Source organism: Vidua chalybeata, chromosome 5 (genome assembly GCF_026979565.1).
Source record: "Vidua chalybeata isolate OUT-0048 chromosome 5, bVidCha1 merged haplotype, whole genome shotgun sequence".
Lineage (NCBI taxonomy): Eukaryota > Metazoa > Chordata > Aves > Passeriformes > Viduidae > Vidua > Vidua chalybeata.
In genome coordinates this window covers 44,295,153-44,317,615 of record NC_071534.1, presented here as the reverse complement: position 1 = coordinate 44,317,615, position 22,463 = coordinate 44,295,153, and the positions used below count along the sequence as shown (strand labels likewise).

Sequence of the window (22,463 nt, the reverse complement as noted above, 5' to 3'; positions counted from 1 at the left end):
AAAAGTGGTTCAGGTACTGCATAGCATGATTTTCTCTCTCATTTTACTGTTTGTTCCTTGCATCTTGAATTTAACAATGGAGATTAAGGATTCTTCTAATGATCAGATTTTTATACATTTTTACAGAGCCATCCTTTCTTGAGGCTTGCCTCCTGATGTGATTTGGTGTGGATATAATCCTTAGGCCTACGGCAAAATGTATCTTTATGTGAGTTCTATACATCAGTGATGTGATGAAGCCAGTCTTGCTACCATGAACATTCTGTCAAAAAAAAAAAAGCATATTTTGGAGTTTCAAATTTTTTTTTCTTGTGGCTCATTGAAGAGGAAGGGCATTAAAATGTCAGCCAAACTCTCCACCATGTATGTGGGGTTAACTGACAGTAGATTGTTTCACCAGTTTTCTCTCAGGATCTAATAGTTTAACGGAGATGTATACAGCAGGGCTGGGTGATAACTAGCAGTTTTCCACCCTTAGGGATTTGTTGAGGTCTTATAAAAATAATTTTTAAAAAATACTGAAAAATTCTTGGATCTTTGGCTTTAAGACTATTTAAGTTCAGATTATGTTTGACCTGTTATTTTAAATGGCATGAGCTTTTTGTAATAGTATTTGCTTTTCTGTCAACCCTGTAACTTTGAAGCCACTGGCTAATTTCAACCACAAAGTCTTTTCTCATCTTTTAGCTCAATGCAAAGTAGTTTGATGATACTCCTAAGTAGATTTTTTTTTTCAAGTGCAAGAAGATTTCCAAGTTTGCTAGCATCACCTCAAAATATCAAGACACGAAAGAGTTTAAGAATTTCTATGCTGATTACTCTTGATATACTTTGTGGTTGCAGTGAAGATAGTTTCTTTCCTATTTTTTGTGTAATAAGCTTGTCTTTTGTTTTACTTTGCTCAATAACTGTAACAAAAATGAGTCTGTTAAGAGAGGATATTAAATCAGCTACTGTTCAAAGGTTATCTATAATATTACTATAACAAAGAGAAATTGAAAAATTCAAATTCAGAAAGAGAATTTGAATAATACTTGTATGCCATTTCTGGGACTGGACCTAGAAATAGAATTATAGTGTCTTTATATAATGCACTGCAAAGTCTCTTCTTTAAGTGTTTGTATTTTTGTTTAAAATACTGATGTGGAGAGGCAGAGAACAGGGTGACTATTTGGCCATTCCTGCATAACAGGATGATGTAGACTTCCATGACTTTCACTGTTGTGAGTTTTTATTGTTTAACTTCTAGGAAGTTCGGACATTTTACATATTCTTCTCTAAGGTGGAAAAAATAATACATTCTTTTCTTCTCCAGTATGAAGGTTGGGGGTTTTGTTTGTTTGTTTTTGTTTAACTGAAAAAAACAAACCCTGTTAATAAGTAAAGTGCAGCAAAACAAACATTAATTTTTTTAAATTGTCTTCTGATTTTTATGGTAATGGTTATTCTCTAGAGGTTTAACCATGACATTGACCTCTGAAACAACATAAGCACAGTGGAACATGAAATCTTGTAAACCACATCACACATAGAATTCCTGTGCCTCAGGTATATTAATGTCAGAGTTGAACCTGAGAGGATTCAATCTGCAAAAACTCTACAATTTCTTTAATTTGTCTAGATTTGTCTAGATTTTAAAATTTGTCTTAGTTTTTGAGTTCTTCACTCAGCTGGAGAATTATTTCTTTTTTGTTTCATACCATTCAGTATTTGAGGGGGGGGCAGGTGGGGATGTTTCTTTGGGTTTTTTTCCTTGCTCCTGGAATTGTAATGTTTGGAAAAATTACTTTTCATTAGTAGCAATCTCACTCATGATCACTGAGAAAAGCTTGTAAGTATCAATCGGGATTAATGATTCAGTTTATGAAATTTGAAATGAATTGGGATTAACTTGAAAGATAATATTTAGAACCAGCCTTACTCTGGTTTGATATTCTTCTGCATATGTAGGGTTGGCAGCATTGCGTGAGAGGTGAGGCTGAAACACAGCCACATGGTACTGGCAGCAGTGCACGGCCCTCAGGAGGAGGGTATGGTTTGGCTGTGGACTGTCAGGGTTTGCCAAGAGACATCAGTGCCAGCCAGAGCTAGCCATGGCTGTTTCAACACACCTCAGCCCCAGGATGTTCCCGGTGAGGATCTGCAGACATGCCTTCATGGACTGTCCTGCTTACAAATGTCAGTGCAGCTTCTGTGTCCGTGTGCATCAAACTGGTGAAGCTCCTGGGAAAGAGCCACAAACTTTTTACACGTTCAGTTGCTCTGTAGTGTCAGAAATACGTACTGCAGTGCCAGAACTGGTGTCCTGAGGACCACAGGGAGCATGGGATTGGGTGAACTTGGCTAAATCATTATGAGGACTGAAAAATTGAAATAATCAGAGAAAAGGATTCTTTTTGGTTACTTGTAATATAACAGTAATTGACCAACCCATGTTATATGTTTGATTGTATTTGTAATGTGCTTTTTGCATATTGTAGTGATGAATTTGCAGGGAAAGCTGCACAGGGAACAATCATTATTCAGGTCTTTGACTTTCCCATGGCTAGAATGTGAAATATTCAGATTCTTCATGATATCCAGGGTCATAGGAACTGCCAGCTCAAAATAAATTTTAACAGAAGAAAAGGTTGATTATTAGTTAAAGTTCAGCATTTGGAATGCATTCTCAGAAGTCAAGGTTGCTAAAAGTAGGGATGACATCTTTCATTGCAATACAGTTTTTCACTTGAATTTGTCATGTAGTCTACTATTATAGCTGGGAAAGACAGAGACAGTTAAGTTTATAAATGAGGAATACAGTAAGTGTGGATGGTATCTACATTATTTCTCACTAAGGAATATAATTCCATCAAAATCAAGATGCTTCATAAAACATTTCAATACTTCTTCAAACATGAACTTACAGAAAAAAACATAAGGAAAAAATGTCCAGAAATGCTTGGATGTTATTTATATATCATCATAATTGAATATTTAGGTTGATTAACTTTTGAAACATATTCAATAGTTTATGAAACAGTGTGTTATTTCATGTAGTATGCAATTTGGAAGCCAAAAGTGAGTCAAATTTTCCTTTATCTAAAATTGTTTTGCTCTTTCCAGAGTTAGGTTTACTGTTTGAGAAATCTCAGAACTTCTCTTTATGTGGAATCTCCATTCTCTCTGGATTTCCCATTCTGAGATATGTGACTTACTGGGGGAAACTCCTGTCTATGTGCAATTGTATTTACCAGCATACCTTTGTAGAGATTTGTTGGAGAGCAGTCTCTATCTTGTGGGAGAGGAGAGAAGTAACAAGAACAGCTGTAGTAGCTGTAAACAGCTTCCAGTAAGGTACTTGACAGAAAAAGAATGCACCACCCTATCAGCAATGCATGTTGTGATGCCAGAGAGGAATGTTGCCTGCTTAGGAGAATTTGCCAAAAGCTGTCTTTCTGGATATTTCACACCATTGGAAGGGTGATTGGAGTATATTGAGGTATAGAACCTGCTTTGGGCAGCACTGGGACTTGGAGGTCTGGCCCTAATTCCTTCTCTTGTGGGTATATTTTAAGAGTTTCTGGTTTCTCTTTTCCTGTTCTTGTCTAAAGTTCAGTGTTATTTAAAGCTTCAAGATTACTTGTAGACAGTGTAGCAAATGGCTAATGAAGAAACTGAATTAGCATTGCCTGATAATGATGATAGTGATCAGAATAACCATCATAAAGTGCTAGATGCAGCCACTGAGCTTTTATTGGTAAAGCTGTAACACAAGTGGGACATTACAGTAGGGTGTAGGCCTGCCTGCATTTCCAATTGTTCCTCAACATACAGAAAGAGTTTGATTCAGTTTGTTGGATGACTGTTTGTTCCTTCACTGTACATTAAACTTCAGTTTTGATAGGAATTTTCATTACAATTTCCCCAGAACTACTTCACAGGCAGCTAATGGGACATGCTGGTTTTTAATTCATGTATTTCATTGTAGTATGCACATCAGAGGCTTTTTGTGTGAAGGAATTTCTAGTTGTTAATTTGTTGTTATTGCTTTCTTCAGATCCTAGTAGAAATAGGGGATTTTTGGTATTTTTTTTCATCAGCAGTAGAGTCCTGTTTCTGTCAGTTCCACATAGATACCAAATCTCCTCACTCCTAAAACCACAATATATTTCATATTTCAGGTGTGAATCTTACTAAACCATTTAAAACCTTCTTGATTAAGTAGTTTGAAGTTCTTAACATAGGACGTCATTCCAATTTATCTCCAAAGGACCTCTTTGTCCCTAGATTTATGTGTTTCCCTGATTTAAAAATGTCATTTGATCATGTTCAGAAGGAGAATCTTTTTGAAAGCCTGACTTGTAGAAATATGATGAATAGTGACAGGGAAAGGATTTTGCCCAGTGAGAAAATACCAAATCATGTAGCACTGTAGTTTCACTTACTAAATATTGTCCAGGCTCTCTTGTTGAACCCTATGCTGCCAGTGTCACTTTGTCAGGATGCTTTCTGTCCTGTGACTAGTGGCTTCAAATGTACTCATCCATCTTCTTGTCCCATTACATTTCATGTGACTGATGTTCTGTACCTATTAAAATTGATGGGAAAGAACAAAGAAGAAAAATGTGCCCTTCAACTGATTATGCCTTTGAAAGAGCAAATGAGACTCCGCTGCTGTTTAGAGTCAATGGAACAGTTATTTCTAGGTTTATCTATATAACTTTATTTTAATATTAGCAGTAGATCCTTATTTTGTTTTTTTTTTCAATATTATATTGAGAGTAATAAGTTTACATCAATATTTTCTCCTTTAACTTTGTGACAATAAGTGAACATAAAAACTCCTAGATTTATCAACTGCCTCTGGTAATCTTGCCTGTGAGATATTGCTAGCATCCCTGAATTGCCCTCTTAGGAAAGGATGAAGGCATGTTTGACTAGCCTAGGCCTTTCCTCTGAGGAAGAACCCCTTGCTTGGCCACAGTTCATGTATGCTGGGAGAGCACTTTTGTCACAAGTTTCTGCTTGGTGGTAAGTGCTTGCTTACCTTAAGTTCTTCAGGGCAGTTAATGGTAGACTAGAAATTCAAAAGACTTTGTAGTGTTGGCTTTATCTTTATTTCCTGGATAGAGATGGCTTCACAAGTGCTAGTCCAATGTCTCAGAGTTAGACGAGTGCCATTAGCCAGCTCAATGGAGAGGAGAGATGTTATATTTACTGACAACTGTAGACAAAATACTAAGGGAATTCAGAAGGAAAAGCTCCCAGGTGATCAGTATGTCTGATTATTTATAGAATTATGACAGTCTTCTCAGCACAGCAGCCAACAGTTCTTTCCCATTTGTGCATAGTCATGAGATTGTAATTTCTTTTTTTTTCAAATTTGAATTTTGACTATGGCCATTTGCATGCCCCCAAAATGGAACATAATGGGCTCCTTTAGGCTCCCTGATGTTCTTGTAGAGATTTCAGCAAGTGCTGTATGCAGCTCTCTTCCCTTACCTAGTGGTACTCAGATACATTAAAGTTTATTTCCATGCAAAGTTTAAATATGTTCTGGATTTGTATATTTCTGTGTAAGGAATTTGGGTTTCTTAGACTTTGTCTTGATGTTAATCCTTTGTCTTGGTAATTCAGGTTTAGTAATTGTTCTGTCTGAAGCTCATAAAGTGTGTTTGGCTTGTGGGCTGGGAAATGCTTCAGAGAGCTCTGAGTCTTGAAAGACTGTTTCTTACACCATAATCTGTAATTATTTAAGATTGCTGATAGTCTTCAAGGTCTGTTGCTTTCTCCAACATTTTTCTCAATCTGGAAATGGTGTACTGTGAAGTGGATAATGTTTTTAGGTTGGGAGTGGATTCACTTGGGTTGCTATAAAGACAGTCATCTAGAATTTGTGAAAAGCAATTTGATTAAGATTAAAATAGGCAAATAAGACTTTAAGAATCTTAATTTAATAATTACTCTGTAAGGTCTCTTCTCTCTTTAGTTGCTTACTTGACCTCCAGCTGAGAGTGGAGTCATGATTTTACAATAACCTTCTTACAGATAATTAACTCCTGAAATGAGTAGAAGTTAAGCAAAAATACAATGGACCTGTAGTCAGATCCTATTTAGTACTCTAATCTTAGCAGGACAGCTCTAGACTCTTCAAAGCACATTCTCACCCTTAGCATTAGAGGCACTTGTACAAGTAACCCCACAGGAATAAATTTTATATTGCCTCTCTTTTGCTCTGTTCTAAAATGACTATGGAAAAGGGATTGTGGAAGAATGCACCCTGTATTTTATTTAGGGCAAAAGTATGCAGCAGGTAGCTGATGCTTTGAAATTTGCACCCCTGTAACGAAAATGGTTTCCCATGCATATGTCTTCAGTGGGATATGAAATAGGTTGGAAGTGAGAGAGAAATTTCAGCTTACCTTTCTGGGTTGCAATGACTGCAGCAGCTGCTGGGACTAGGTCCCAGTTAATTAATTCTGTTGCCAAGGAAAACCAGTTCTTAGCACTATACAGAAAGGTCATCGTACAAATAGTAGTGCTGTTGATTTCTAGTATGACTTGGGAAAGAATAGATCTCAGCCTCCCACCTCCCCATAACTCAGGAGATTTTAGTTGGAATCTACTCTAGGTACAGATTTTTAGAAAAGCTGCTATTCCCACACTTGATTTTGAAGATGCTGAGAATTGCTTATCTTTTTTTTGTAGTGAGGCAAATCTGAATGCAAGAGGAGGGATGAGAAAATTGGATTTCCTTTTATTGCACAGGAACACTGAACAGCACTGACAGAATATTTACTCCTGTCTCTTCCTTCTAATTTGATTCTCTGACTACCATATCAATCTTTGTTCATTGGTGAAACAAAATTAGAGTATCACAGGTGTTGTTGCTTGGGCCTCTGCAACAACCAAAAGACATGAAAGAATTAAAGATATGAGCCATTCTGTAAGATTTATTTACCATTTCATTCATAATGAAATGTGCCAACTGTACAAAATGTTATGAAGATGCTCCTCAAGCCATGTCGAGCAAAAGGTTCCTGTTTTTCTTCCTCTAGAGAAAGATTTGCTATGTTTGGTATGGATGTGTTCAATACTGGTAACTACTGAATTCTGATTGACTAGCTTTCTTTCTACTCCCCAGCACACGCATAGTCATTTGAATAGTACCAATTACACTGGCATTAGTAGTATGTACAACATTCTGGAGAAAAGCTTTACTATCCTCAGTTAAAGTACTGTGAATATTGTTCCAGGGGTAGGTTGTTTTTCCCAGTGGGCAGTTAGGTCTTTTACCTTGCTATTAAAGAAGAAACTACAGTGTTGCCTTGCCTCGCCCTGCATGTTTTTTGTTCAGCCCATGCAGAAGGAAGACAGTATCACCCTGACCTCTGCTGAGCAGGATGTAACACTGGTTGCAGTATTTACAGGGTGCTCTTCTTTTTCTTGGGGGATCAGAGGATGACCCATAAGCAAGCTAGTCTCTTGGTTACCTTTGTTCAATAGGTCCGTATTGGTCATCCCTTTCCAGATATGCAACTGTAGGCAGAGTGAAGTTAAAGATATATGACCAGTTCCGGTAAGATATTTTTCTCTTTGTCCTTTCAGCTGTCTGTATGCTTACAGAAAACAATATGCAGAAATAAACCTTCTAGTAAGGACACTTCTATAAGTGTAGTGCAGGTTTATGTTTAGATCAGGAAAAAAGTTATAGATTGGCAATATGTTGAACCCATTTGAAGAACAGAGGCAGAACTCCAGAGAATATTTTCCTAACATGCTGCTGGAAGCACAAGGTACAATTTTTTTCCTCTTCTTAGAAACAGGCCCATAATTTTAAATCTGTTTAGCATTCATAGAATACCTTACACACTAAGATCTTTGTAAAGTGAATTATAGGCTGTGTAAATAAATTAGGAAGTAAATTACATATCAGGGATAATCACCTGGCTAAAACTGCAGGGCAGCATTTTTGCTAGGACCTCTGAAAGTAAATTCATGGGAAATACTTAAAATCTCCCCAGTTTATATTTCATTCACAACCAGTTTCTAGAAAATACTACTTGACACAGATCAGAGTAAGATGGTACTAAAAATTCAGAAATATGTTTACAGTTGCAAGTGTTACAACTTTCAGAGCTGAGAGTATATTCAGGATTATTGTCCATATGCCTGTATTGGCTGCAAAGTAATGCAGCTTGTGTTACTCCAAATGAGCATTCAGGGATTGGAAACTTGCTGTTGCTTGAGAATTTAGACCTTACTTGCACCTGTCTACACAGTATAAACTTCTGAATGTCTTCTACAAATATTTTAGCTCAAGAAGCATTTTTTTAAATTGTTGATACATACTGTGTTCACATTTGCAGCTAAATAGTTGCAGTAGCTTAGTATGGACATAGCAGGATTGACTTTCCTTATTTTTGTAAACTGCTATAAAAAAATCCGAAATTTTAGAGCTGTGGTTGTTTATCAGAGAATATAAGTCATTTTACAGAACAGGAAAATTCAATTAAATATTACATTTTATGCCTTACTATATGTAACTGATTGATACTGGGAAACTGAGAAAGCAACGTCCTCCATCACCTCTATCCAGGAATGTGGAGAAAATACTCATTAAATTAACATTAGTTTAAGAAAAATGAAACTTCTGAGCCAATTACAGTTTACTGTTTAGACTGAAACAAAAAATATGATCTTTGTTACAGAATGTGTGACTTGAGCAGGCAGTTCCATATAAAATTGAGAAGCTGCAAATGCTCTCCACTTGAGTGATAGTGAACGTGTGATCTTAGTTCTGCTTCATTAGCCCCTAGTGAATGAGTGGTAAATTTTTCCTATTTATACATTTCTGTCAGGGGATCATAAACATAGCCCAACTAGTGCATATTTTCAGTGCAGCAATTTATTTTTTTCCTTTTTTTCCCCCCAGCTTTGATGAATAGTTTATATTCCACTTGAATAAATTTTTCTTATTTTCAGATATTCAGATAGGTATTAGCACTGGTTAATTATGCTCTCAGTACCTTTTCTAATAGAACTATCTGTCATTATGGCAAGCTTTTATGTTGTATTTGAGGTATTCAGTCTTTTCAGTAAAATACTGCTTTTGCAGTATGCATGGGAACGATCAATTTTATTTTCTGCTGATTTGATAATTTTCTACTGAAATTTAATCTTCTGTGCTATGGAGTCTGTGGCCAATTGAAAGACTTTTTTTTCCTCTGCTAAGAGAGTATCTAATGCTTTCCCAGTGCAGAAAGCATGCCTTTAGATTTTTCTGCACTATATGTTTACATCTCATTTTAAGGGTTAAAAATTTGCAATGAGATTGTTTTATGTGTCCTTTACTAATTCAGTATACCAGGGTTATAAGCAACATTTCCTTTTTCCTAGATGTTTCTCCAGTGGTGATGTTTTCTGTAGAACGTGTAGTTAAAAAGGTCACTAGAGTTGGTACAGACATGACAAATATTGTACAAGTTGATAAGTAGTTTGTTCTAGTCAGTGTTTTATATACAAATGCAAAATATGTTGTTGGCTTTGGACAGAGTAGATTTTGTGTGCTACTATACCTCTATATAATTGCTTTTCCTGTTTTCAGGTCTTTTTGTCCAGGATTTTCAAAGACCCTTATCCAGAGTTAGGTATTTGTCACAACTGAATTTCAAGCAGTTTCAGCAATTTTCTTAGTGTTCTGTGGACGCTTCAGTCTTAAACTCTGTTAGATGGAGCCAACCAAATTTAATTGGAAAGTGGTATCTTTGAGATACACCTGAGTGATCTTTCCCAAAATGCTGTGCTAGTCCTGTCACACCACAACCAGCTGTAGGGATGAAACTTGTTACATCTCCAGCTCCTGGCAGGTGAGTGAAGGTGACAGTGGGCATTTGACACTTTTTCCTGATAATGGTCAATGCATCCTAGAGAAAGAGCCTGAAAAAGTGTCTGAACTTTGGAAGGTGTTCTACATGGTGGTGAATTTTCAACTACTGGAAAAAGATGAGAGGACAAGGAAAAAAACTCTGTAAAAATGCATAGCGGAGGTAACACAGGCATGCCTTAAAGGCTATATTTTTATCATTACTGTAAATCAATTCTATGCTACATTAGAACTGCTCCCCTAATCACAATAAGATAAGATCATAAATGGGAACAAACTTAGTAATAACAACATATTATCAAAGTCAAGGAGATGCTTTTAGAAACTGATTGCTGATTCCTTTATATTGACTATTCATAAATTCATAGAATCATTTAGGTTGGAAAAGATCTTTAAGATCATTGAATCCAACTGTAAGCTTAACACTGCCAAGTCCATCACTAAACCATGTTCTCTGAATGACATAGCTACACTTCTTTTAAATACCTCCAGGGGGTGGTGACTCCACCACTTTCCTCAGCAGCTTATTTCAATGCCCAATAACCTTTTCTGTGAAGATATTTTTCTAATATCCAGTCTTGCCCCAGAGCAAACTTGTTACTTGGATGAAGAGACCAACCCTCACCTCACTGCAACCTGCTTTTAGGTGGTTGTAGAGAGCAAGAGGTCCCCCCTCAGTCTCCTTTCTTCCAGGCTAAACACTCCCAGCTCCCTCAATCACTCCATGCAGCACTTGTGCTCCAGGCCCTTCATCAGCTGCCTTGCCTTTCTTGGGAAAAACTCCAGCACTTCAATGTCTTTCTTGTAGTGAAGGGCCCAAAACTGATCACAGGATTTGACATGCATCACTGAGTAAAGGGGGATGGTCATTGCCCTAAGTCCTGCTGGCCACACTATTGCTGAAAAAGCCAGGATGCCACTGGCCTTCTTGACAACCTGGGCACAGAAAATGCATAGGTAAGTTTAAAAGAAGCTAGAGTAAACCTAATTTTAGTTACCATTGATGAAGACTCTTGCTCTGTTAGTGCAAAACAAATTAAAGATTCAAGAAGGTAAGAGGGCTCATGAAAATTTGAGAGAACAGATGACCAGAAGCATAAGAGATTCCAGTGAAAACAATCTGTATCAGGGTATTAAATAGCTCCCATTTTCTTTATTGCACTGATAAATTCCTAGTATTCTGTTCCTGTTTTAGCCTTTAACTTCTACAAATCTTCGTGCACTCTTCTTTTTCAACAAGAAAATTTAGGAACCTTGCACTTGGTTCATAAAGCATCTGTAAGTACATTACACAGGGTATGTAATAGTACTACTCTAGTCTATTACCCTAACTGTAGTTCATCAGCCTAACAGAGTAATCTTGATCTGCAACAAAGAAGTTCCAGGGGAAAAAAAATATAGGAAGGTTTTGCTCAAGATAATGTGTAGTGCCAAGATCATGAAATTAGTGCTTCTACCTCTTCCCCTCCATACTCCAAAATAAAAAAGAACAACTCTGCTGAAGATAAACAGAAAAATAGAATTGGATTTGTTTGGGAACAATTTATTATGCCTTGTGTTGCTACACCTGTTCTTTGGCTAGAGAAATTGTCTCTAACTTATGTTTTCATGGAAGGGTAGGTACATGTAAAAATAATTATGCTGGTATCAGCATCTTCTCAGATTAACAATCAAATGCTGATTCTTGCAAAACAGAAAATCTGTTCTTATACAAACACTAATTATGGAATATCTGCAGAATCATTCCAAACTAGCTTAATTATACACAGGTTTTTATACCCTGCTTAATTGCATTTTACACTGAAGAAATGTCCAGACCAGTCCTCTTACTGATCTGGATCTTTCTTCAGTGTAAAATGCAATTTTACACATAAGCCCTTTTTACATCTTTACTTTGCTTTAGAGGTTAAACTGACTGTCCCAGATGGTTCGCTGTCAATTTTTTGAGTGGCTCCCCAACCTCTATTAATTACCATATTGGGATGAACCTCTTGTACCACATCAAAGAGATTGCATCTGTTACATCCAATAAAATTGGTGCGTGGTGGTTATTGATGGGGCCTCAACCATCCCAGTTTTATTAAGACCACTTTTACACCTAGGTTTCAAGTTAACAGTGCCATTATCTTTCCCCAAAATCCCTTGGCAGTTAGTACTGCCAGCAGCAGTAGAAATTACAGAGGGATTAATCTCTGGCTCCATCCCCCAAAAGCTTTTCTCTGGAGGTACAAAATGGTATGCTGAACTGTGTTAAGCAGTGAAAGATTTAATGAAAAATAAGCCCCCAGTGTCTGCCTGCATGAGAGTCCATGTCTGTCCCTTTCCAAACCTGTCAATACCATTTTCCATCTGTGCAAGCCTGCTGGGTTGCCACAATACACACAGGGGCTGGGGCGGTTCTGTTGCTGTAGTTGTTTCTAAAAGCCCAGCCCTGCAGACAGTTGGTTGGTGCAGTCGATTTCAGAGGAAAATGAGGAGCTGGGGTAAAAGAAGGAGGGAATTACCCATCTCTCTAGATTCTCTTTCATTGCAAATCATTTTTTCAGCTGTGGGTGAGGGTCTGGCACAGTGATCTGAGCAGCGGGGGAAAAGATCCCGTAGATGAGGACAAAGAGCAACACTGGGCACAAAAGGGTGAGGGAAGGAGAGGGGACACAGTGACTTGGCAGGTCACTCCGGTGGCACCCTGCTCTGCCTGATAAGGGTGGGTTTTACAGCGGGGATGCTGCTGTGGACACACCTCTGTGCACAATGCAGAAGCACTGGGGTTTGGGAAAGGAATGATAAGGAACACAATGAATAACTAACAAAGCTCATTTGATGAATATAGTCATTTGCATTACAGTGCCAAATAGCTTTGCTCCTGGTGGCTGAGTGTCATACCCAGCTACAAATATTAACATTGTTTCAATGACATCTAAGGGTGGCAATAGACTGTATGGGGGGAAAGGTTGTTAGGAAATTTGAAATTTTGCAGAAGAAAAGAAAGTCTAAAGAATAGTGAGTTGCCCATCCCTCGCTTTTATTTTCTTTAGGGAAGTTAATGGCAAGATTCCTAAAATAGGCTTCTTTGAGTTTTAAAGTGTGTATACAAGTAAAGGAAAAATACAAGACAGAACTGACATCATGGTATATAGCATGCCTTCCTATTTACATTTTGTGACTTCTTTCAGATGCCAAATGAGGGGCATGGTAATTGATGGCTTCTCTGCATAGGTAGTGCCTGTAGGTGCAGTATCTACACATCAACAGACCAATCTTTGTGACATTCTTGAAGACACAGTATAAAAAGTTAGCCTAAATCAGAGATTTTCTTGTGTCTGTTTTTTGTCTTGTTTTCACTTTCACCCACACTCAGTGTTTTCCAGTGAAATAATAATGAATACACATTGTGCTATGTTTTGTTCTTCAGGCTTCATTCCCCAGGGGGAAAAAACAAACAAACAAACAAACAAAAAAAACTCAAAAAAAAAAATCCCACAAACATTACTTCTAATGTCAGAGAGATCATACAGGTAAAGTATATTTCATTCTTTTACATACCACAAGCAAAGAATATAAAAATCCATGACCCAAAGACAAATGCAGGCTTCACCTTCCACTGAAGTTATCTACCACCAGATGCCTGATCTATAGATGATCTATAGATCATACTTTTGCAATGGAAAAAACCACAGAACATACAAGACTTGTTAGCATATATCTGAATGTAAGATCTATGGTCTTGATCTTCAGACACAGAAGACAAGAACACCCTGAATTTATAAAGAACCTTTGCTTTCTTTAGTGTCATTTTCTCTTTCTAGTGTTTATTTCCGTGGTCATTTTCCTTGGACATGAAGTTTCCTGAACTCATGCGTATGGCACTTTTTATGTGTCTGTGGTTCATATATGTTTCTATGTTCTGTATTTCCACTAGCTGATAATAGCTGATGTCACTACAAAAAATTATGTGGTAAGTGTCAGGAGGTGGAAGGGTGGTCAATATTAGTAGAGCAATATTAGAGTGTAAGAGGTCCTTAATTTCTTACTCTGTTGGGGAAGTTTGTTTCTGGAATATTTCTGAAAAATTACAAATGGAAGTTGAGACAAAAGAACAACATTTGAAGAGAGCTATGAAGCATTAAGAACCTTAGACCTAAGAATTTTGGGGGTTTCATCATTCCTAGGAAAGCTGGTGATTGCAGACAGTTCCCAGCAGCATGTAAGACATGTTTGCACAAAATTTGCGTTAGCAAGCACCTCATCAGACTGTGGGAACCTACAGCAATGACCAATCCTTCACAGATTTCAGGATCAATACAATAATTTTCTGATTCCAGTTTTACTATTGAATTATCATGTTTTGTTATTGCTCCTATAAAAGTTAATTAATTATTTTCTCCTCTTCACTTGCAGTTGCAAATTAAAGGTACAGAAGAACAAGGGGGTTTGGTTTTTTGGTTGTTTTGGGTTGGATTTTTTCTGATCATTGAGCACATAGTTTATGGTTTAGATATTCAGTTAATATGTGTGAAATAATATCTGAATCCATATTAAGTCAGTTTCAAAATTTGTTGGGTATTTGCTTAGCCTGCAGAAATACTTAGTGGAGATAGTTGCTGTAGAATTTCAGTACCTGGTAAAGGAAATTGGAAACCTCTGTAAGGAGGCAGGATATGCTTCAAGCCAGTGTTTTGTAGTAATGTTATGTCTTCAGATTTTTGAAATTCCATCTTGCATATATTTTCAGTTCAGTGAGTCCCAGTCACAGATGGGAGCACAGTAAGGAAATATTATCAAAGCAGCCAGAAAAATCTGAACTATCACAATCCTTTAAGAAACACTTTGACATAGTCCAGTAAGAAGTTTGTTCATTAGCAGCACCTCTTTCCTTCCATTGCTGTAACTCATTCACAGACTTTTTTGGGACTCTCCTAGAGGTTAAAATGCTAAGCGCATGGAGGCAATTTTTCATTGTGGAAATCTGTTCAGCAACAACTGGTTTACAGTATTTTTGCAAACAGAACCTCATTCTTACAGTTCTCCGAGGTCTACTGCTACTGCAGAGTAATCCTTGTCACTTCCTTCAGTTTTCATTCTCACCTCTGTGTCCTTTTGTAATTTAGTCTACTGCCAGTGTAAAACCAAAATTGAGGCATTCTTGGTTATTAATATATTATTAATACAGTGCACCTCCAGCAGAGCTTAATCTCTCTCACTGACTCATAGTCATCTTTCAGAAGTATACAGAAAGTCAAAATGGGCCACTTGAAACATTTTAACCTGACTGGAAAAAAATCTCCTCTCCTTATCCTTGCAACTCCCTGGTTAAAATTGTGTAGACTGCTGAGCTGAATACGGTAGCACAGTGTGTTGTTCAGATGACCACCCGTCACTTTGTGCTTATTGATAGACCTCAAAGGAGGCTGCTGTGTGACTGACAGATCCAAATCAACACATGCTTTGCTCTATTTTGGCATTGTCAAAATAGTGAAGTACTCTTGGAGCAAGCCCATTATTGCTAAGGTTATTCAGCATGGCTCAGTATAAAGCTTTATAATTTATGTGAAGGGAAAAACAGAAGAAGGAGAAAGAATAAATGTGCACATAACTGAGAATTATAGGGTTTAACATATATTTTTGAAAATGCAGCTTTACAGAGTTTGATTGCAAGGTTCACTCTACAACTTACTACACAGGTTAAAGCATATAAAAGAAGATCAAATTAGAAACAATTTGCAATGATTTACATGGAAGCTCGAAATGCAAAAGGGGGTAAGGGTGCAAAGGATATGGATGCACAGATAAGGGTGCATAAGGGTTTAGCAGCTCTTAATCACTGAATGCTTTACCCTTTACAAAGCAGGTCGGTAGGGCTAACTACCAATTATAATAGTACCTTAACTATAGATTTGAGATAATAACATCCATGTCATAATCAATTCATATGCACACAGGTAAAATGTGTGAAGTGCAGTGGAATACTCACATCAAATTCCTTTGCTTTTCCCAACAGACAAGGGTTGCAACTCAAGGAGCATGGAATTGTGTGTTGGGAGCAGTATTAGCCTAGACCTCATCATCAGTGACAGTTTGAGTATCAAAAGCTGGGGGGGTTCATGAGCTCTGAGAGGTGTCCCACTCAGAGGGAGCTGCTGGCCCAGCCTGCTGCAGTCCAGGAAAGCTTAAAGGGCCTCACTTACGACCACTGTTTATAGGGTTGCAAGGTGATTTGATCTGGTCATCAGTAAGTTTCCATTCTGGCCATAACCCAAGTCGGTAACTACTGGTCTTTTTTTCCAAAGTGCAGTAAGATGGTACCATTCCACTTGGGCTACAATTCACAGTGGTGCTACTCTACTTTGTCTAGGGTTCAAGTAAATGGTTTACCAAGGCTACAAAGGGTAATTGCTTATCCTTTGTTTCTCACCTTGACTGGGCAGCTGGTGTTTCTGATTGTTCCCACCTCTACCATGCAAGAGCTCTTGATATGATCATGGAATGTCCCATAGCTGGTACAGTCAAGGGATGCTTCACCACTCAGATGGTTTGGTCAAGGCTTATCAGGATCTTCTGAGATGAGGTCTGATTTTGATCCAAGGAGGAGGGTAGGGAATGCACCACCACAATCCAAGAAGACCCTTACAAGATTAAGAAGGATGGCAGGGAGTTGCTGGTAGGCAAAATAAACCCCTCTCAGGTAAATCCATGAGACAGGGGTGGATTTAGGTGATCTCCGGAGGCCTATTCCATGACTTTACATCATAAGCATATGCTGTGGTTGTGTGTGTATGTAGAAGGAAAGAGAAAAAGAAGAGAAGGCGCAATTGTTTTTACTTCCTAGGGAAGTTGCAAAACGTCCCTCCATTTTCTGATCCCTTTATGCAATTGTATATATTCTAGGAGTGAAGGAAAAAATGGGCAATTTTTAAAAAATTTAGTGAAAGCCAAATCTTCTTTTGGTATTCTATAAAGCAGCATGGAAGTGTGGTAAGTGCAGTATAACATCACTTGGAGGTAGAAAGAGATTGTCGTGGTTTGACATGGAAGTGAATTTTTTTTCCAGGAAGTTGGGTCAAACCAGTGGTCAGGTTTGGATATTGGCACCTGGAGTGACCACTGAAAGTATGGACATGCCTCTGAGAACACAGGGGGTTAAAAGAAAGAACTCCCAGGAGAACTGTCTCTTTGGTTCCAGTCGTCAGAGAGTGCAGACTTTCCCCTGCCCAGCCACGGGCTGGGTGGGAGAGGGGAAGCCACACAGCCTTGTCCAGGTAGGCCAAGGGGCTGAAGGTCTGGAACCGAGCCAGCTCCTGGACGGAAGGGTGGAGAGAAGCGGAGATGCCTTTGTTCCCCCCCCCCCCACCACAGAGGGAAAGGGACAGAGAGCCTGGCGGCACCTGGAAATTTGCTGGCAGAGGAGAAGGAGAAGGGGTGGATGATGCCCAGCGTGGGAGATAGGATGCTGGGCCAAGATATCAGCTGTCCAGGGAGTCTGAACTTTTAACCCTTTCCAGGAAATGAGGGCTTTGTAAAATATTACTCCTCCTTGATTTGTAGTGGAAGAGAGACAGTCCGGGACCTGAGATGTTAGAAGAAGAAATATTTAGGTGGGAGGAGATGATGAAGTAGCTTTTGGCTGGACTTTTCTTGTTAGCCATAGACTGAACCAAAATCTCCTGCAATAGAGACTGCATTTTAGGGGGATGCAGTGGTGACCCAAGGAGACCTGCTTCAGCTTCTAACAGCACAGGAATGGCAAGAACAGAAGAAAGCTGAGGAGGAAATGGTGATGCCCTCTGTCTTCGGGAAGAAGATGATCTCTGTTCTTGGACCCTTGGCCCCAGGGGAAAATGGGGGGGACTGTAGTCCCAAGATAAGAAGCTGAACTGTTGTATCTTTGGGTCCGTGGCAAAGCATCCTTAAAGGAGCCCTATGGGCAGTCTGTCCATGCACGGTGGTGAGAGCACTGTGACATGGAAAGGAGAGTGTCACACTGGCAGATTTTCTCCGGGCAGTTGCCATGTGTGACAGGGAAACACAGGAGGTGGCAACTGTGTTTTCTGGGGGGTCTGTGGTGCAAGAGAGACTTCTCTCTCCCTTGATAGCTTGAGTATTGATTATCTGAAGGGTGGTAATTTGATCAGGAATCCCGGGTGATGTTTCATAGTGGGTGTTTTAGGAATTGGGAGAAGGAGGGGTGTTTTAAAAGGTCTTCATCCTGGATTTAGTTTATGTGTTTTCTGTAGTAGTAGTAGTTTAATAAAGTTTTTTTTTTCCCTTTGTTATTAAGCTTGGGCCTGCTCTGCTCTGTTCCTGATAACATCTCACAGCATTTATTTGGGGAAGGTGCATTTTCATGGGGGCACTGACATTGTGCCAGTGTCAAACCATGACAGAGATGTAAAGTAGTAAGTATATGGCTTCATTTATGTGATTATTCTTAACCTGAGTATCAATTCTGATATGGTGATCAAGACCCAGGCAGCCCCATCCCATAGCTCATAGGACACCATGTGATTTCTCATCCAGCTACATCTAGCTGGGGCAGCGAGCACCTCAGGCAGGGACCACTGCCCTGCCCTGCCCTGCCCTTGGTGTGTGGGTGCAGGGTGCTATGCTGCCCTTTTCCCTGCTTGCCCAGCAGCATCCACACACCATCTGGGACAGGGACTAAACACGTTAGTATCTGCATGACCTCCCAAAAGACAACTTCCTATGTTTCCCATGTGTAACTTCTCTAGGGCGCCTGGCCCTAGGTTTTCTGTGCCAGGTTGATCACCCTGCTCACCAAACCATAAGCAGCATGTTGTCAAAGAGTCAAATTGTCAGAAAAGAAGAGTCTTGGTTAATAATTTTGCAGTTGTCATAGTCCATCATGGTTTGCATTATCTTGGGGATAGAATCCATTAAAAAGGTTATATATTTAAGTAGGAATTTTCTCCCTCATGGTGGACCTTAGCTATGACGTTCCTGTGATCACTCTGCAGCTGTAAAATTCTATTATTTTTATGTAGCAGCTGACTTAGACTTCTCTTTAAACAAATGGGTCTTCTATTTGCAAAATATTTTATATGGTAGTTTTGTCCCCACCTGATGGGTATCATTTATTCCTTTGCGCAATTGGGTGTGTTAGTGCTGTGGTTTGAAGTGAATACAATGGTCTAATTGCTTGTCTTATTAGCCCACTGGAAATAATTGAAGACTATAGCATTGAATTGCTATTTAGCTACCATAACCTTGTGTGTACATGGAGCACGGCATAGCAGAGTTAATTCATTTATTAACTCCTTAACAGCTTATATTTAATCAGTTTTCTGGTGCTTCAGACCTTGCAATCAATAAGTGCCTTTTACTTTCTTGCCCTTAATTAGTGTATATTTGTCAAGATTGACTAATTTGTAAGCTGCAAATTCACTACCATGTGGTAGTGAATTCTTTACATCATTAAATGAGGCAGTTGTTATTTTTTGTCAGGATACCCTTGTAAGATAAAACAAAATGAATCTCACTGCTTGACATTAATCCAGTGGATTTTTTTTTTAACCAGTGAGAGAATTATTAAGTCTAAAACGGGGAAGGGACAAATGCCCTGTAATAAGATAGCATTCATGAGTATCACTGTAGTTTTGTTTCCCCATGCTTATAGTTAAAATCTGCTGTATTGGTGCAGTTATCTATTCATACAGAATGTTCTGCACAGGTGTAGAGTTTCTTAGGGTTGTGCCCATGTTTGCATCAGAAACGCTGTCCACTGAGGCCTGAAAACTGGTTCCTTGTATGGGTTAGGCAAGAGCATTTGATAAAACCACACATGAGCAGACGGATCTCTTACCAAGATCTAATTATACAATTTTAGTCAAATCTGAAACAGATGCCCTTCTGTTTACCTATTGTTGAAGCCATTTGGTACCATTCTAATATTACACTGACATCGGGCAGGAAGGCCCCTTTTATTCCCTGCTGAATCACATGCCTTGGGTGCTAATGCAATAACTTCACAGTCCCAGAAACCAAAGGCGTGTTCGCAGGACACATGTGTGCAAATCCCCCTACAAGGTGAGCTTGCTGCCATGGGGAAGAAGATGCATTTATTTATGTCAGTAGTATATGAGAGGGGAATTGACAAGCAGGAGCACCTTAATGGCTTCAAACTACCTGTTAATGATCATGGCTCTGGTGCCTGCCTGGCAGCCTCAGTCTCCAATTAAGCATCTGCCCAAGCTGGAAGCAGGTCTCTTAATTGGAAAGAAACAGATTCAAAGCAGGTTGCATCTTCTGCCAAGACAGATTTATCAGTGAGGCCATGCCTTAATCCATTGTATCTCCTTTCTCACCCCCAACTGGCTTTGCTCTCGATGTTCTCTACTGCTGCAGGCACAGCCCTAGAGCAGGACAGGTATCATGGTTGGATGCTCAGGACCTTGGGGAGGTTTGGTTCTCCCCTAACCTTTTGCTGACCTGGGGCCCAGTGATGGATGCTGTCCTAATTGCAGACCCTCGACAGCACGTATACATTCATTAAGATATATTGCCCAGTACACATTCAGGAGATCTGTTTGCAGCTATCTTTTACATAGAACTGATTGTTTAATTGCAGATTAAAGATTAATGCAAGTATAATGATTCCATGAGGACACTTCAGACAAAAGCATCCTGCATCAGGCAGCCTGCATCCATTTTTCAATTTGACCATAAATTTGGCTGGGAATTAAATAGTAAGTAGCCTTGATTGCAACACTGGTCTCTGAAGGCACTCACGGGAATGAAAATAAATGAACAGGCTCTCACACAAAGCATGTTTCATTATGGTCATTAGTGGACAGATCCTCAGCAGGGACTGAAGGTAAAATTGTCTACAAGAAATGTTGGCACATGTCTGATGAAATTGAAATAGTGAGGAAGTGAGTATGAAAACGTTCAAGTCACAGAGCCTACAGATGACAAACTTACCTTCCTTGAGCTGTGGGCATAAGCTGCAGAGGGTGGAGTTGTGGGGAGACCTTGGTATGCATTTCAGCATAGCTGTGTCTTCTTTTACAGAGTTTGAACATATTGAGGGAAATGTTTGCAATGTTGTGAATGCATAATTGTATATGTTGTTTATGTACAAAGAGTTACTACAATTCATTACCCTGATGATTTTGATGAATTGTTAACATTTTTCTTTCTCCTATGTTTTTCAGGTAAGGACACTTTTTTTTCCCTTAAAATGCCCAACTGCCTGGTAAGTTGTTTATTTCTCTTCATTTCTCTTCCCTTGTGTTACATACTGTGAACAAATGCACTTAGGACTATTTAGGTTGGAAGGGATGGCTAGAGGCCACCAGCTACAGCTTCTTCCCACAGCAGAGCCAGTTGTGTGCAGGTCACTCAGGGCTTTCTCCAAGGATTGAATTTGCACAGCCTCCCTGTAGAACCTGTCCCAGTGTTCCATCATCCTTGTGGCAAAGCTTTTTACCTGATGACTGACTGGAATTTCACTTGGTTTGACTTGTGCCCACTGATGACAGCCTGTCTCTGTCCTCTCTGTACTGTTGATGGCATCAGTAAAGCAACCCTTAGTCTTCTCACAATGCTGGAGCCTGTCTTGAGAGATTGGACTGACTTTCTGGCTCTGGATGTAGAATAAAAAACTGAAGTTACAAATTATTTCAGCTCAGTTTGGTTAAAACAGCTTTTGGAGGACTCCCTGATGTCTTGCATAGCTTTTATAAATCTTAGCAGAAGCCACTAATTTTAAGTGACAGAACTTCATATTCCTTTTGTGTAAATAGTCTTTACAGGATAATTTATGCTATTTTGAGACAAACTAGCAATCCTAAATTTAAAATAGTTTTTCTTCTGAAAAAGCAATATATTGCAAGAAAGTATTTCCTTCTTTTCCCAAGTAAATGAAGGAATCCACATGGGGTTTACTAAAATTTAACAAAAGGAATCCATTTGGGGATTACTGATGTGTGACTCAGTTTTACAGAGTTTCATGTAATTAAAATCAAAGTGCTGACATCTTCAAAGATGTTCAGTATTTGAGATTTTGTTTGTTTTCCATTAGCTGAACAGTCAGAAAGAAATGTTTGAAAATAAGGACCAGTTTCCTCCAGTGTTTAGAAGGTTTTTCACCTTCTGTTGCATCCTTGAAGTTGCACATAATTCCCTAAATCATTAAATGGGTACTAATTATAGTCTTAAAAAAGAGATGTGATTTAACATTGGTAGTAAGTTACAGAAAGAGATGATGACATAAATAGTATGCTGATACAACAAATTCCACAGACTCGCTGTCAGTCTGTGTTCCTCTTTTTAGTTTATTTTTTGCTTGTTTTTGTTTGTTTATTTTGCTTATATACTGATATACAAACTCTTCTAGGCACAGACTTGGTTATGCATTCATATTAAGAGTACTTCAGTTTCCTGATAAATCTGCCACATTGTGTAGCAGTTAGCATGTTAACATACATTAATAATACTAATTAACATACATTAATAATACTAATGTGTGCTTCCTTATGAACATGTCCCTCCCTGTAAGTGTACGAGAAAGCAAATACTTTTGGGCAGTAGTGTCTTGAGTGGCAGTGCAAGCACTTTTGGGTTTTTTGCATTCCCTGAG

General features: G+C 38.8%; 1 protein-coding gene across 4 annotated transcripts in view; it reads left to right on the top strand.

Moving 5' to 3' along the window:
- Positions 1–22,463, top strand: part of PDZRN4 (PDZ domain containing ring finger 4) — a 235,172-nt gene that overhangs the window by 140,555 nt on the left and 72,154 nt on the right. The window contains exon 1 of one of the 4 annotated variants that reach the window (XM_053942836.1): positions 21,047–21,077. The exons of the other annotated variants lie outside the window; for them this stretch is intronic. Coding sequence (XP_053798811.1) covers positions 21,063–21,077 — 15 coding nt within the window. The 5' untranslated portion in view covers positions 21,047–21,062. Of the gene's footprint in view, positions 1–21,046; positions 21,078–22,463 lie in introns of those variants that run through there. 4 annotated transcript variants of the gene reach the window in all.